The sequence below is a fragment of the Armigeres subalbatus genome, chromosome 1 (assembly GCF_024139115.2).
Source record: "Armigeres subalbatus isolate Guangzhou_Male chromosome 1, GZ_Asu_2, whole genome shotgun sequence".
NCBI classification, from domain to species: Eukaryota; Metazoa; Arthropoda; class Insecta; order Diptera; family Culicidae; genus Armigeres; species Armigeres subalbatus.
Window position 1 is genome coordinate 159783628 of NC_085139.1, and position 13111 is coordinate 159796738.

Genomic DNA, 13111 nt, shown 5'->3' on the forward strand with positions numbered 1-13111 from the left:
CCTGGGGTGATGCGTACAGAATTGTGATGGCGAAGATCAAAGGCCCGTCGACGCCAGCTGAAATGTGTCCAGTAATGCTGAAGGAAATCGTGGAAGGTCTCTTCCCGAAACATGACCTGACTAGGTGGCCACCGACACCATACGGCGAAGATGAGGAAGCAATTGCCGAGGATTGACAAGTGTCCAATGACGAGCTGACAGAAGCAGCGAGGCACCTGAAAGCGAAGAAAGCTCCCGGTCCAGATGGAATACCAAACGTGGCTCTGAAAGCTGCGATCTTGGCATATCCGGTTATGTTCAGAACGGTACCTGGACGAGGGTAACTTTCCAGAAATGTGGAAGACCCAGAAGCTGGCATTGCTGCCAAAACCTGGAACGCCGCCGGGGAATCCGGCCTCGTATAGACCGATATGCCTGATAGATGCAGTAGGGAAGCTCCTGGAGAGGATCATCCTCAACAGGTTGACGAAGTGTATGGAGGGTGTGGGTTGACTGTCAATGATGCAGTTCGGATTCCGAAAAAGAGTATCAACTGTGGATGCAATTCAGGCAGTACTCGAAAGTGCTGAGAAAGCGTCCAAACAGAAGCGAAGAGGAGATCGATACTGCGTAGTGGTTACGATAGACGTGAAGAATGCGTTCAACAGCGCCAGTTTTGAAGCTATTGCCGCAGCGCTGCACAGAATACGGATTCCCGGCTATCTGTGTCACATTCTGCAATTTTAATCTACTGAAGTCGGTTTTTATACGGGCAATTGCTACCGTGTGAATCAAAATTGTTCCACGTGTATAAATAGAAAGCATGGCGAGGTAAACTTCCACCTGACGCAGTTCCTGTCGAGCCACGGATGCTTCAGGAAGTATCTGCATCGGTTCGGGCATGTCAACTCACCGTTCTGTCCGAACTGTGAGAACGTCGAAGAGACGCCGGAGCACGTGGTCTTCGTATGTCCAAGGTTTGAGGCACTACGAAGGGAAATAACCGGCTTAAGCTTGGAGAACGTTGTTGAAGAAATGTGTCGAGAGGAAAGCACTTGGAATGCGGTCGACAGGGTAGTATCGCGCATATCATCTGTTTTGCAAAAGAAATGGCGCAACGACCAAAGAGAATCGGTACCGGGAGAAATTCTTTTGTCGGGGAACTCTCCGTCGGTGTAGGCTAGATCCACCGCCGGGGACTAGACTGAGTAGATCGAAACAAAATACCACCAGCGACGGGTAGTCAGGGCACCAGTGAACCGGACGCCCTGTTCCACCGGAATCGCTGGACTGACCTTGGCACCCGGCTGGTTGGCTTCGGTGTGGGAGAAACTCCTTCGCCGAGGAATTCTCTGTCGGAGTAGGCTAGATCCGCCCTCGGGGACTAGACCAAGTGGATCGCGAAGAATTATTTGTTTAAAGTCGTCGAGACACCAACCACTTCAAAGTGGAGGCCAAGGAGAGGTGCTTAACAGCACAACAGGCCGACTTCTCCGAAGTAAAGCAGATTGGTAGTACTGGAGAAGTGCAGGCATCAACACAGAAAGATTTGATGATAAGTTCGAATGAGCTCGTAGTAGAAGAGGCATCTTGCGGTTCCGAGGAGGAGCAAGATAGCAAAGCTAGGAAAGGAGGTTTTTTCCCTCATTTGAGGTTTTTCCTCCCATCACAGTGGAAGCAAGTTTCCATAGAAACACGGATTACATAAAAGGCGGATACCCCAGAGCCCAATCCCCTAGCAGGCAGCAAGGGGTGACGGTGAATGTTTCCAAGCAGTTTTGCGAGGAAGTGCAGACATTAGTGTCATAACTCAATAAAAAAAACACCCATGCACGCACACATGGGCTGCGAAATGGTGAGTTGACATCTGGGAAGGAGCGACCTACAAAGCTCTGGTCCTCACAAGTTCCAATCTCACGCTTCCACGGGGCACTGTTGTCCTTCTGACATCAGCTAGAGAGAGGGGGTGCGACCAAGGGGATCCCAAGCGGTTAAGCGACCCGTGCCGAGGGGATGCATGGTCAGGGGGGTGAAATAATGAGCTAGGCCTTTAACGGAGCCTGTGGGGTACCTGGGCACCTTCCACAGTAATTGTCCCTTACCGTGTCATGCTGGGCTCTGGCGTGGTGGACCTCTTTTCCCGAGCAACTCGTGGCACCAAAATGGAAAACCAAATCAATTCTTCATTTAGTGGTAGTAGTGTAGGCGACAACCCTTTCGCAAGAGGTGGGTTGTTCAGGTCTCCGCCTAGGAGGGTTACTACCCCGAACAAGGGTAGTGGGGCTGGGAAGCTGAACCCTGGCCAGGTACCTCCAAAACCGGAGGAGGAAGGACCTGGAAAGGTCCGTCCACCCAGGAAAGACGGTAGTAAGGGGTTACGGCAGGCTGAGAGCTCTCAGCCGCACCAGACCAGGGAAATAGAGGGGGATGACGCCTCCTGGACCTTGGTCAAGAACAAGAGGAAACCGAAGACGTCAAGGGCCGAAAAGAAGGCCCAGGAGAATGATGGTAGCAAGAAGTCTAAGGTAGGCGCCAATCACTCCAGGGGCGATGCCCTAGTCATCAAGACGGACGAGGCTAAGTACTCGGACATCTTGCCCGAGCAACTTACTTCAGAGGATGTGTAAAGATGAAGTTAGCTGGAACGCCGTTCTATCGGTTATCGTCTGAATCGTCTCTACACAGAAAGTGGCGCGTGGACTCGAGGAATGGCTGGTTCAGGCGCAAATAAGAGGTAGTCCAAGGGTTCGGAGGGTCGGAGGGTTCATGGGTCGTACCGGTGCCCTGTGGTCGAACTCGATCCTTTTATCGAACAAGTGGCCGCGCGAAGAACAGCATGGTATCGTCGCTTTCGCGGCATCGGTCAACCGGGCGGGTTCCGCGCTCGTGGACGGAAAGGGGTCCTCGTTAAGGCTGGGGCAGGCGTAGGCACCGCGTCGGCAAGTCCCTCTGTGTATTGGCGAATAGGCCCTATCGCAGAGAGGTCAATTTGGAGTGCACGCGGCATAATCATTCTTGATACCAGCCGTGCAGAAGGAAGAAGGCGCAAAGTCGACCCTTCCCACCTTCTGAGGACATAGGGCGTGGTAAGGCCATCTGGAAAGCCAGCAATGCGCTGGCACGATACCATGGTGTTCTTCTAAAAAAGCGAGTCACGATGTTCGGGGGTGCAAAGATACGCAGCTAACCTCGAGGGTGCGTTGTGCACTGGCCCCCCTTTGAAGCATTACTTTCGAGTTGTATCGAAGGGACTATAGGCTTGGCGGCAATGGAAACGGTTTAGCGGGTCGGGGATGTCCTGCCTCCCTCGTTTGCTGTTGGAGGTGGTCCTTAACCCTGCACTTCCTGGACAACCCAGGATGTATGTTGAGCAGATTCCCCCTCCATTGCTTAGGTAGAGAAAAAAAAACACACACACACACAGACATCACCTCGATTCATCAAACTGAATCGAATGGTATAAGAAACTTTACTATCAGATGTTCCTGTAAAAGTTCGTTTTTAGATTGAAATGATAGCCTTTCGATACAACTTTGTTGTACGAGAAAGGCAAAAATATTAAAAAAAAAACAAACTTGTTCTGATGGTACATAAGAAATCAAGAAAATTTCAAGGAAAGTTGTCCAGAGATCAGGCAGATCTAAAAGTGATAGAACACGAAGATGTAGCTTATTATGCACCAATAATCGACACACTGGACTACACGAATTACCAAGGACAGACGGATCTTTTCACTCCTTCAAAGATGGATGGAAGTAGATTATCGTTTCATGTTGATGAGGGGGAATACAACAATCCTCTCGGCTCGAGAAAAGGAACAAGATGACGAACTTTTACATGAAAGTAGAAAACTTCGATCCGAAAATTAATTCAGCTCTGAACCGAATGTATTTGGTTCTAATAGTTAAATCAACTGTTTTAAAGAAACACGGGTATGCCAAGGTACTACAGCGATAGATTGACGATCTTTTGATTTTGGAATCCGACGATGGTGTTATTGTGACTACAGATAATGATCGGTGGATCTTGCGAGTAGTAACGTGTAATGTGCTTGGCGATACACTAGCTATACATGAAATTTTTGGTTTGTAAAGTCCATCTGCAAACTTTTTTTGCAGAATGTGTCTTATAAGTTGGAAGGAAGGAAGGCTATTATAGTGACCAGTTCGAAAAATTTGGGGTTGTATATGTACAAGACACGGCCGCTCGACGTAAACTACGTAAAACCAAATATAGTACACTATACCAATCATTCTGCTTCATATGGAAGAGAAGGAACCATCCCACCGACACTACTACCCAGCTTTAGCAGCCCCTCCCTTTAGCAGTGAGGGAGTAGGGACCCACTGTCTAGCAGCTGGAGCACCCCACTCATACACTCCAGTTCAATAATTGATAATACCCTAAAAGTAGGCAATTACCAAGGATTGGAACACGCTGTATAGGGGATGCATGATACATGAAAGAACTTGAATTTTTGATAGTTTAGCGTTCATAATCATAAGTTCCAATATTACTGGCAAATTACTGGAAAGCTTACGAATTGATTGATATATAAATCTTTAAAATCAGTTGAAAGATAAAGGACCTATTAATGTTACAATTCTTACATGATTTCGTAAAGGCTCCGTCAGACGTTGCAAGCAAGTCACTCGTGCGAGCGAATGATTTCTGAGAGCACTCGCAATTGCAGTCACACGTAGCAATTTTTTACTGTAAACAAATGACAGATTTACTCTCATGCAAATATAAACAAAAACGAAAAACTTGTTTTTCGGCCACAAAATCTAATTTCATTCCTATTTTTGCAGTGCAACACTGCCACCTGAAAACGTTTTCAATTTTGCGAGCGAAAAATTTGCTAGTGCTGCACTAGCAAGCGCAATTTCGTTTCTGCGAGTTGAAAATTTTTAACGCTTAGAAGTCACACATTGCAAGCGAGCGTTTGCTTACGAGTTGTCATTTGTTTGCATGCAATCACTTTCAGACCTATTAATGCTACAATAATTCTTACATGCGTGACGGTCCCCTAATTTGAAATTTTCTTTTTACGCCCTGTATCCGAGTCTTCCCCTTAGACGTAGTTTACGTCAAAAACGTACAGTAGAATGTGTTGATAACTTTCTAGTTAGTATACAAAATAATGAGAAAACAAGTTCACAGTGCGGAATCAAAGAACAATGCGCATTACAACGCCTCCAATGTTCCCGGTAGCCAAATAACTGTAGCTTTGATCCAATGCACGATTTACTAGAAGGCGTATTTCCGATGGTAATGAATGTTTCGACAAGCTGTTTTTCAAAAGAAAATTATGACTGTGCAAGAAATAAATCATGCAATTGAAGAATTTGAATATGGTACTGCTGAAATTGCTAACAAGCCGTCTCCGAACCTTACACTGTGTAATTTGAGATCAAAAACCAACGCATTGAGTCAGTCTGCCTCTCAACTATGGTTGTTACTATGTTCGTTTCTATTCATCTTCGTGAAAATTATAAAAATTATTGAATTGTATCCTTCTCTGATTTCCTCTATGCTAAAATTATCATACATTTCCTTTTCGAACAATTTAACACTAAAAATGATAGACGATTTACAAGAAACCATGACTGAGTTAGACCGATTGTTCAAAAGCTGTTTTCCTAATTCCGATAAATGAAATGCATCACATAGTATATTACAGTGGAGGACGATTTGCGGACCCTCCGCAGACTGTGTGGTTGGCGACGTGCAGCCATAGACCGAGCTGAATGGAGAAGATTTTTATGTATTGCATAGGCCACTCCGGCCTTAGTCTGGTAATAAATAAAACATAGTACATTACCCAACAATATGCAAAGAAAACGTATCGATACCCGATCAGGAATGCATAACAAAATTATAACTCAATTCTATCAATTGTTGTTATTTAAAACGACGTGTGTTATAATTAGATGTTTCGATAAAAATGAGTCTTCACCCAGTTTTATTTCATATCAAAATTATAACAACATTAGTTATGTATATTTTCCCAAAATAATTGCCTACATTTTTTGTACACATTGAAAAAAAAATCGGAGGTTATCACCTTCAGTATAACTTGAACCCGCTCGATATTAGTACATAGCTGGAACAAAGTTAATTGCCTACATTATGGATGGAAATCTGTCGTGGTAGCGTGCCAGATTTCTATCCGTGATGTAGGCAATTACCTTGAAAGTAGATTTTTGTACAGAAAAATTATACCAACGTTTGTTATAATGTTGATATGAAGGTATCAACCTCTGTTTTGATTATGTTACGGCTAGAGGTATTTTAGATATAATTTTTGTTATTTTAACAACTAACCAGCAAAATTTATAACACATTTTGTTAAAATATTTTTCTGAAATAAAAACCTCCTCTTGTTATAATTTTGTTATGCATTCTAGATCGGGTATGCAACTTGAACTGCTTGACGTTTGAGGCTAAATTCAAGGAGTCGAAAAGTCAGGCTAAAACTTGCTCCAATTTTAGGAATTTAGCTTTCAATTTAACAAAACGTTTAACCCTTAAGTGAGCATATTCAATATTGAAACACAATTTTGTTATTGACAAACCAGAAATATTGTCGAGCGTTTTAACCAATAAGAAATCAAATCATGTACAAGAGCTTAATGTGACGGGATTTTAACGATCCAATTTTTCAAACAGAGTTGTTCTTTCGAATAACATTATAAGAATTAATATTGACAAACTTTCTATTCAGAAGGTGTACAGTTTATGGAAAGCGCAAGAAGAGGATGAAGGTTTTTATATTAGTCTTGAGTATAATGACAATTAAATTCTAGCGAATGTTGTAGCGAAAATAAAACAAAATGTTGTCAGTGTAATTAGATATCATAAGTTTTGCTATAATAAATGTTAAAACCCAGGTTAATCCACCTAGCAGAGATGGTGCCTTTCTCGTGCGAATGAAAAATATTATTTTGGGCATAACTTCCCAGCCCATAGTCCGATCTGGCCAATTTTCAATAGGAAAGAATAGGATAGAAGTCTGCGTCGGAAGCAATTTGTTGCGAGCAAATCGGTTGAGGATAAGTGCCCGAAAAATGAGTGACACTTTTGCTACATTTTGGTACGTGGGTGCGCACAGACACACACACACATACAAGCTCAGACCCGACCGCATTGCGTAAGCAAGAAGTCAACTCGAACTCGGCTTTGAGCTTTTGTAGCTCCAACTCTCTCAACCTGGTGTGTCGTCTTCCGATCCTACTACGGCAGTTTCCAGCTTGGAGTTGGTGGATTTCTTAGACAACTGAAATCCGCACCATAAAAGAATTTTGTAATATGTTGCTCACGACAAGAGTGGGTCAAATTCTGTGAACTCTCTAGTTAGGTTTGTTTGAAAACGAAAGTTACAAAATTGCCAAATGATCAGGAATGTTCAACGGGACATACTTCTAGTGATTCTCATGTCTTTTAGAGTAACTTAGCATTTTTTTTTAACCGACCCAACTGATCAGCTGAAACGTTGATTTGATCACTTAGAGACATCCTAATGAAGATCCTAAAAAACATCTAAAAGGCACGACTATTCAACGGCATCAAGCAGGATTCCGCCCTAGTGTAGCGACCCGAAACGCCATGCAATAATCATCTTTTTTCTTCCATTTTTGAAGTATGTCATATAAACGAACAAAATGAAAGATTGGACAGGTTGGAACCTGTCCATTTATGTTTATCAAATAGCAACCGCTGTTGAAAATAAACAACGGATATTTAAGTATAAGCAAAACATGGCGAATAAGCTGGCCTAGAAATAGTAGCTGACTTAATTATTAAATAGGGGAACGGTTCGCCACTTCATCACATAGCTCCTATTTCCATCCCATCAAAAACGAAGCAATTGAAGGGAATTTAGTTTGTTTATTATTTTTGTGATTTTTTTCAGCAGTGAGCACGCATGTTGACAAAAAGAAGCGGCGAATTTGGTGCCGCATTTCTTTGTTTAGCGATGAGATGAATATATGTACAGTGAGATGGAGATCAGAACAGTTCCCCTAATTGTTTATTTAGAGAGTACGAATGATCTCGGAGCAGAATGTCACATGAGAGTAAATGTAGGTAGCATGCAACATTCTGCAACATTATTGAAAATGAGAGAAACATTGTAAACAATAGCCAGTAGTTATAAATAACGTTTTTGTAAATAAAGAAGAGAGTCGGATTTTGGACTTGGAGTTAGCAAGTCACATCAGAATTGTTCAAGTGTTTTATTTTTCAAATTGTGATGACTGTTTTCCAGAAAACTAACCGCTCGAGCTCGCGCACTAGTAGATCATGTGTGGACCATATTGTTACGCTCCGTATCATGCTGGAGCAGGTCAACGAAATCCAAAAGACCCATTATTTGAAATTCATTTACTAACTTACTTCCAGATCTTGCACACCCAAAAACACTTATGTACCGCAACCATCTGTTGGCGGACACCTTAGTGTTCTCCACTGGGACACACCATATTTCGCTAGCGTATTTCATGTTAGAACTAAAAATTCGTATTTTGGTGCGTTCACGTATCTGTCTGTTTTTGACGTTGGACTTACGTCTCTCTTCACTATACCGGGTGTCATTTCAATATTTCTAAATCGACCGCGTTACGCTGTGTTGAAAGATTTTGAATAATAATAGCGTTTATCCCAGTGAACGGATCTCTTCGGAAAACCCCTTAATCGACAGATCTTAAGTATGCCTTTCATATTCATACTTGATATGACCCGAAAAACTTGTTTCAATAGGACTAAAACTGTTTTCGAAGCAAAACATTGACTGCACTGAAACCTATAAATATGGGTGCCGCTTGTTCCTCGCGTCATTTGTTCGCTTGATTCTGATGGGTGCAGACGCTAGCGGATAAGCTGCAACTGCGCACCAAAATAATAAAAGAGGGTGACGCAATTTTTCCTTCTCATTCTGTTCAGAACTTCCAACGGGATATTTTTCTTTCATTCTAACCGGGACAAGCAAGGCCACAGCAGCATCGATTCGACAGCACTCGCAACTTTTCGCAAAACAGCATCGTCCGCATCATCCGCTTTTCGGCCCGGCAGCGCCGAGGCCACCATCATCAGCCAAAGCATGCCAGTACAGCCGCAGAAAATGTTCCAGAAGCAGCCCATTCTACAAACCCGACACCGCAGCAATGCCGAGGATATACCGGCAGCAGCATCAGAGTCGAGCCGAAACTAGCCGACATCAATGAAGAGCTGAGGCCGACCGGCATCAGTGTTGAGCCGAGACCGGCCGGCATTGGTATCGAGCCGAAACAAGTTGAAGAAAATCTTGAGAAAGAACTGCAATGTTTTTGAAGAAATCGCGTGTGTGTGTGTTTTGGTTTCGAGTAAAGAAACCCCCTCGGTCAACCAGTTCCCCGAAAGGAGTTAATTTTCGGCCCTTATCAGGGCCAAGAGAGTTAATAATAATTTTCGCAATTGTGTGGCGTTCGTCACTGGTTCGTCGCATGCTGCATTAAGGCAATGCGCATCCCGCTGGTTCCATTGAAGAAACAGCACACGTCAAGCGAATACGCTGCATAAAGACAGCTTTGGTTTTGCGCTCCACCCAGGAGCACCCTGCATCAGCGGTCCGCTGCAACATGACGCAACAGATGGAGATAGAAAATGTATTTCCTTGAAGCAAACGGTTCTTCTGAGAGCCACTGGTATATATAATAAAAAAGTTTTAAATACCCTCCGCGTTAGAAAATGTACATGGGTGTCAAATCCAATATTCTAGAGATAAAATGTTATACGCGAATAGCAGATTTTCAAGATTTTTTATAACCGTGACATTGCAAGAACTGTGACCGCGAAGTGGACGAAAAACTAGACTTGACCATGCCTTTAAAGACACTTAATAGTCCAAATTTCTCACATAATCTAATTTAGATAAATAAATCGGTGATAACAGCCCAAACATTATTATATAACAGTTTTCGTAAGCAATTTTAAAAAGATATCTCAAAATGAAAAGCTATCAATCGATTTATATAGAAAAACATTGTTTGATACTGTTCGCGCACTAAGCGAACGTGACTGAATGTTCTCCCAAGCTACCGATCCTAAATTTTCCGCACTTCCCACCTGAACAACAATTCTTAGCTCGATTGCCTGGCTTGTGGCCTGTACCGTGCGAAAAGTCCCGTTAGGAAATAGACGCCAGCAACGAGCAACAAAAGAAAGAATGAAGAATCCCATCACGAACGCGTCGATGATGATGACGCTTTGGCTGACAAAGGTACGGGATACAAGACGCTCACTGATTGGCCGACCAATCGGGAAGCAAAGACGATTCAAAATTAAGTATAAAAGAAAAGTGCATTCGCTTACAGAGCATTCAGTCCTTCTTATTAGTTGGACTAAGCCGAAACAAACAGCCTTTTTCAAGGCTATAAGAGTTAAATAATTTCCTTATTCAGTCGATATCGCATGGACTCGGAGGCCCTTCAGTCGAAGCTGCGAATGAGGTGCTGCTGGGTCTGACGAGAAGGCATAAAATAGCGCAACGTGATTTTTTTCCTTTCATTCTGCCCGGGACAAGCCAAGTAACAGTAATATCGATTCGACAGCATTCACACCTTTTAGCAAGGCAGCATCGTCCATACTATCCACTTTTTCGGCCCGGCAGAGTCGAGGCCAACATCAGCCGAAGCATAGCCATCAGTACAGCAGTAGAAGAAGTTCCAGAAGCAGTCCACCCCACACAGACCCGACACCGCAGCAATGCCGAGCAGATACTAGCAACAGCAGCAGAGTCGAGCCGAGGCCGGCCGGCATCAGTATCGATCCGAGACAGGCTGAAGAAAAGCAAGAGAAAGAATTGCGATGCTTTTGAAAAAACCGTGTGTGTGTTTTGGTTTCGAACAAGAAACTCTTTCGGTCAACCAGTTGTCCATGAAAAAGTTAATTTCCGGCCCTTATCAGGGCCAAGAAAGATAATGATAATGCTCGCAATTGGTCGCCGGTTCATCGGACGGCAGTTCGTATCCCGCTGGTTCCATCTGGAGAAACAACACACGTCGGCACATACCTACACTGCATGAAGACAGCTTTGGTTTCGCGCTCCACCCGGAGCACCCAACATTAGTTTTACAATCCCCTGCAACATGACGCAACAGATGGACAAAGAAAATGTTTATTTTCAAAGCATACGGTTCTTCTGAGAGCTATTGATAGACTTACTAAAGAGTTCTTAAAAATTCTAAAATACTCTAGAGATAAAATGTTATACGCGAATAGCAGATTTTCAAGATTTTTTCAAAACCGTTACATAACAGGACTGTAACATATAATGAAATAAATCACAAAAAATTCCACTATTAGATGAAAAATCGATTGAGAGCTTTTCTTTTTGAGATATTTTTTCCTATATTGCTCATGAAAATTGTTATAATAATGTTTGGGCTGTTATCGCCGATTTTTTATACAAATTAGGTGACGTGAGAGATTTGGATATATTATACATCTTCAAAGGCATGGTCAAGTCAAGTCCTACGTCCACTTCGCGGTTATGTCACAGACATTACTCACTGTTCGTTTTTTCAGATATGGTTTAAACTCGCAATGGCAGACCTTGCCTTCTTGACTCGAGCGCCTATGTCGATCTTCGTATACCCGTCTGATGCCATTTGACTATCAAGATATTGAAAGCCAACTGGATGCTCTCAACTGTTTGGATTTTGCACGGGGGATTTTTCGGCTTTGCAGTCACTTTATCAATGAAAACGAATGCTTGTTTCGTTGCCCAACCCCCATTGAAACGTCGGACAAAGAAACAAACTTTTGTTTTCATTGCTTTCATTGTTTTCAAAGCCGCCAAGTCCCCGGTGATATTGAAAACTCCCAACATTCTCTACTGACGGTCTGGGTGCTGTAAAACTGGGAGGGCCCACCGTGTTTAAATCAATCGATTTGGATTTGTTGACGTTGCTGACTAAAGATCGAAGCCCACGTAGCGTCTTTTCATTGGGAAAAAGCGGTAACGCAGCGTCGCCGCACCGATGCATATCTGCGTTATGTTGTCGCTGCGTGCTCGTGGCCCATGCTGGCGTGCCCACCACGTAGGGCATCAGCCCTAAACCTGCCGAAAAGGAGCGCCGTTTAGTTAGAAGTGCAACGTCACCCGTTAATTCGATGTTGTTTTGATGCTTCATGGTTAAAGTCTGCCATAGCAGCCCACGGTTTGGGTCACGGTCAATCGCACCTAGCAGAATCTCATCGATCACGATGGAGAACAGTAGCGGCAGTAGAATACATGCCTCAAGCCAGCTACGACCTGAATGGGGTCGGACAAGAACCCGTTGTACAGCGCACTCAGAAGGTTTCATACTCATGGGCGTAGCCAAGGGGGGGGGGCCGTCGCCCCCCCTTAATTGCGGAAAGATTGAACGGGTACTGAAATGAATTCCCTCAAACATGTGCACTTTACGATCCAATCATATACAGAAATAGGTGGTTGAAATTCAAAAGATTCCCAAAACTTATTAGGGCATCCAGGATCCATAATATATGAAAGTTCAAAACAACTCGAAACATTTCGGACTAAAAATTCTCCTTGAAATCCTTCTAGAAGCTAGAAGCCCTAGAAGCCCCTGGGAACTTCTGAATTCCTCCGGAAAGTTATCCACAAATTCCTCTGAAAATCGTTCGAAAATCCTTCTCATGTAATTGTAATTCCTCCTTATCTAGAAACCCCCCACTAATTTTTTTTTTATGAAATTCACGAGGAAATTCCTTGAAGATTTCTTTTCTTCTCTCCAAGATTTACTTCTAGATATTTCTTCGGCTATCCGGCATTTCCTTCAGGCATGCATTCGAGAGTTCCGTCAAGAATACAGGGTGTTCAATACGTTCAAATACTCTTTCAAAAAAATGTTTAAAAATTGTAATTAAATTATTTCTTTTCCCGGTTACATTTCATTGAAAGTATTGTTCATAAGGAACGTTTGTAACACTTCTTCTGGAATGACCTCTATTTTGTACTTCTTCACAAGCTTCAAACGTTTCTGAAATCCATCGCAAGCGGCACGCACGGTCTGCATGGGCATTTCGTTCCAGATTTTGAGAATTACGTCTTGAACTGGTCCAAGTTACTGAGCTTGTATTCGTACAA

At 43.2% G+C, this 13111-nt stretch overlaps 1 protein-coding gene across 1 annotated transcript; it reads left to right on the forward strand.

Moving 5' to 3' along the window:
* The first annotated feature begins 333 nt into the window (after positions 1 to 333).
* Positions 334 to 1158, forward strand: LOC134206674 (uncharacterized). Its single transcript, XM_062682400.1, has 3 exons — positions 334 to 483; positions 550 to 716; positions 798 to 1158. The coding sequence occupies exons 1-3, from the start codon at positions 334 to 336 to the stop codon at positions 1156 to 1158; spliced, it is 678 nt and encodes a 225-aa protein (XP_062538384.1).
* The last annotated feature ends 11953 nt before the right edge of the window (positions 1159 to 13111 follow it).

What these genes read in the sequence shown, in the direction of transcription:
- LOC134206674 (XM_062682400.1), top strand. Translation starts at nt 334, where the DNA reads ATGTGGAAGACCCAGAAGCTGGCATTGCTGCCAAAACCTGGAACGCCG. An exon ending in TGACGAAGTGTATGGAGGGT is followed by an intron (nt 484 to 549) that starts GTGGGTTGACTG and finishes GATGCAATTCAG; the next exon opens with GCAGTACTCGAAAGTGCTGA. An exon ending in GGCTATCTGTGTCACATTCT is followed by an intron (nt 717 to 797) that starts GCAATTTTAATC and finishes GTGTATAAATAG; the next exon opens with AAAGCATGGCGAGGTAAACT.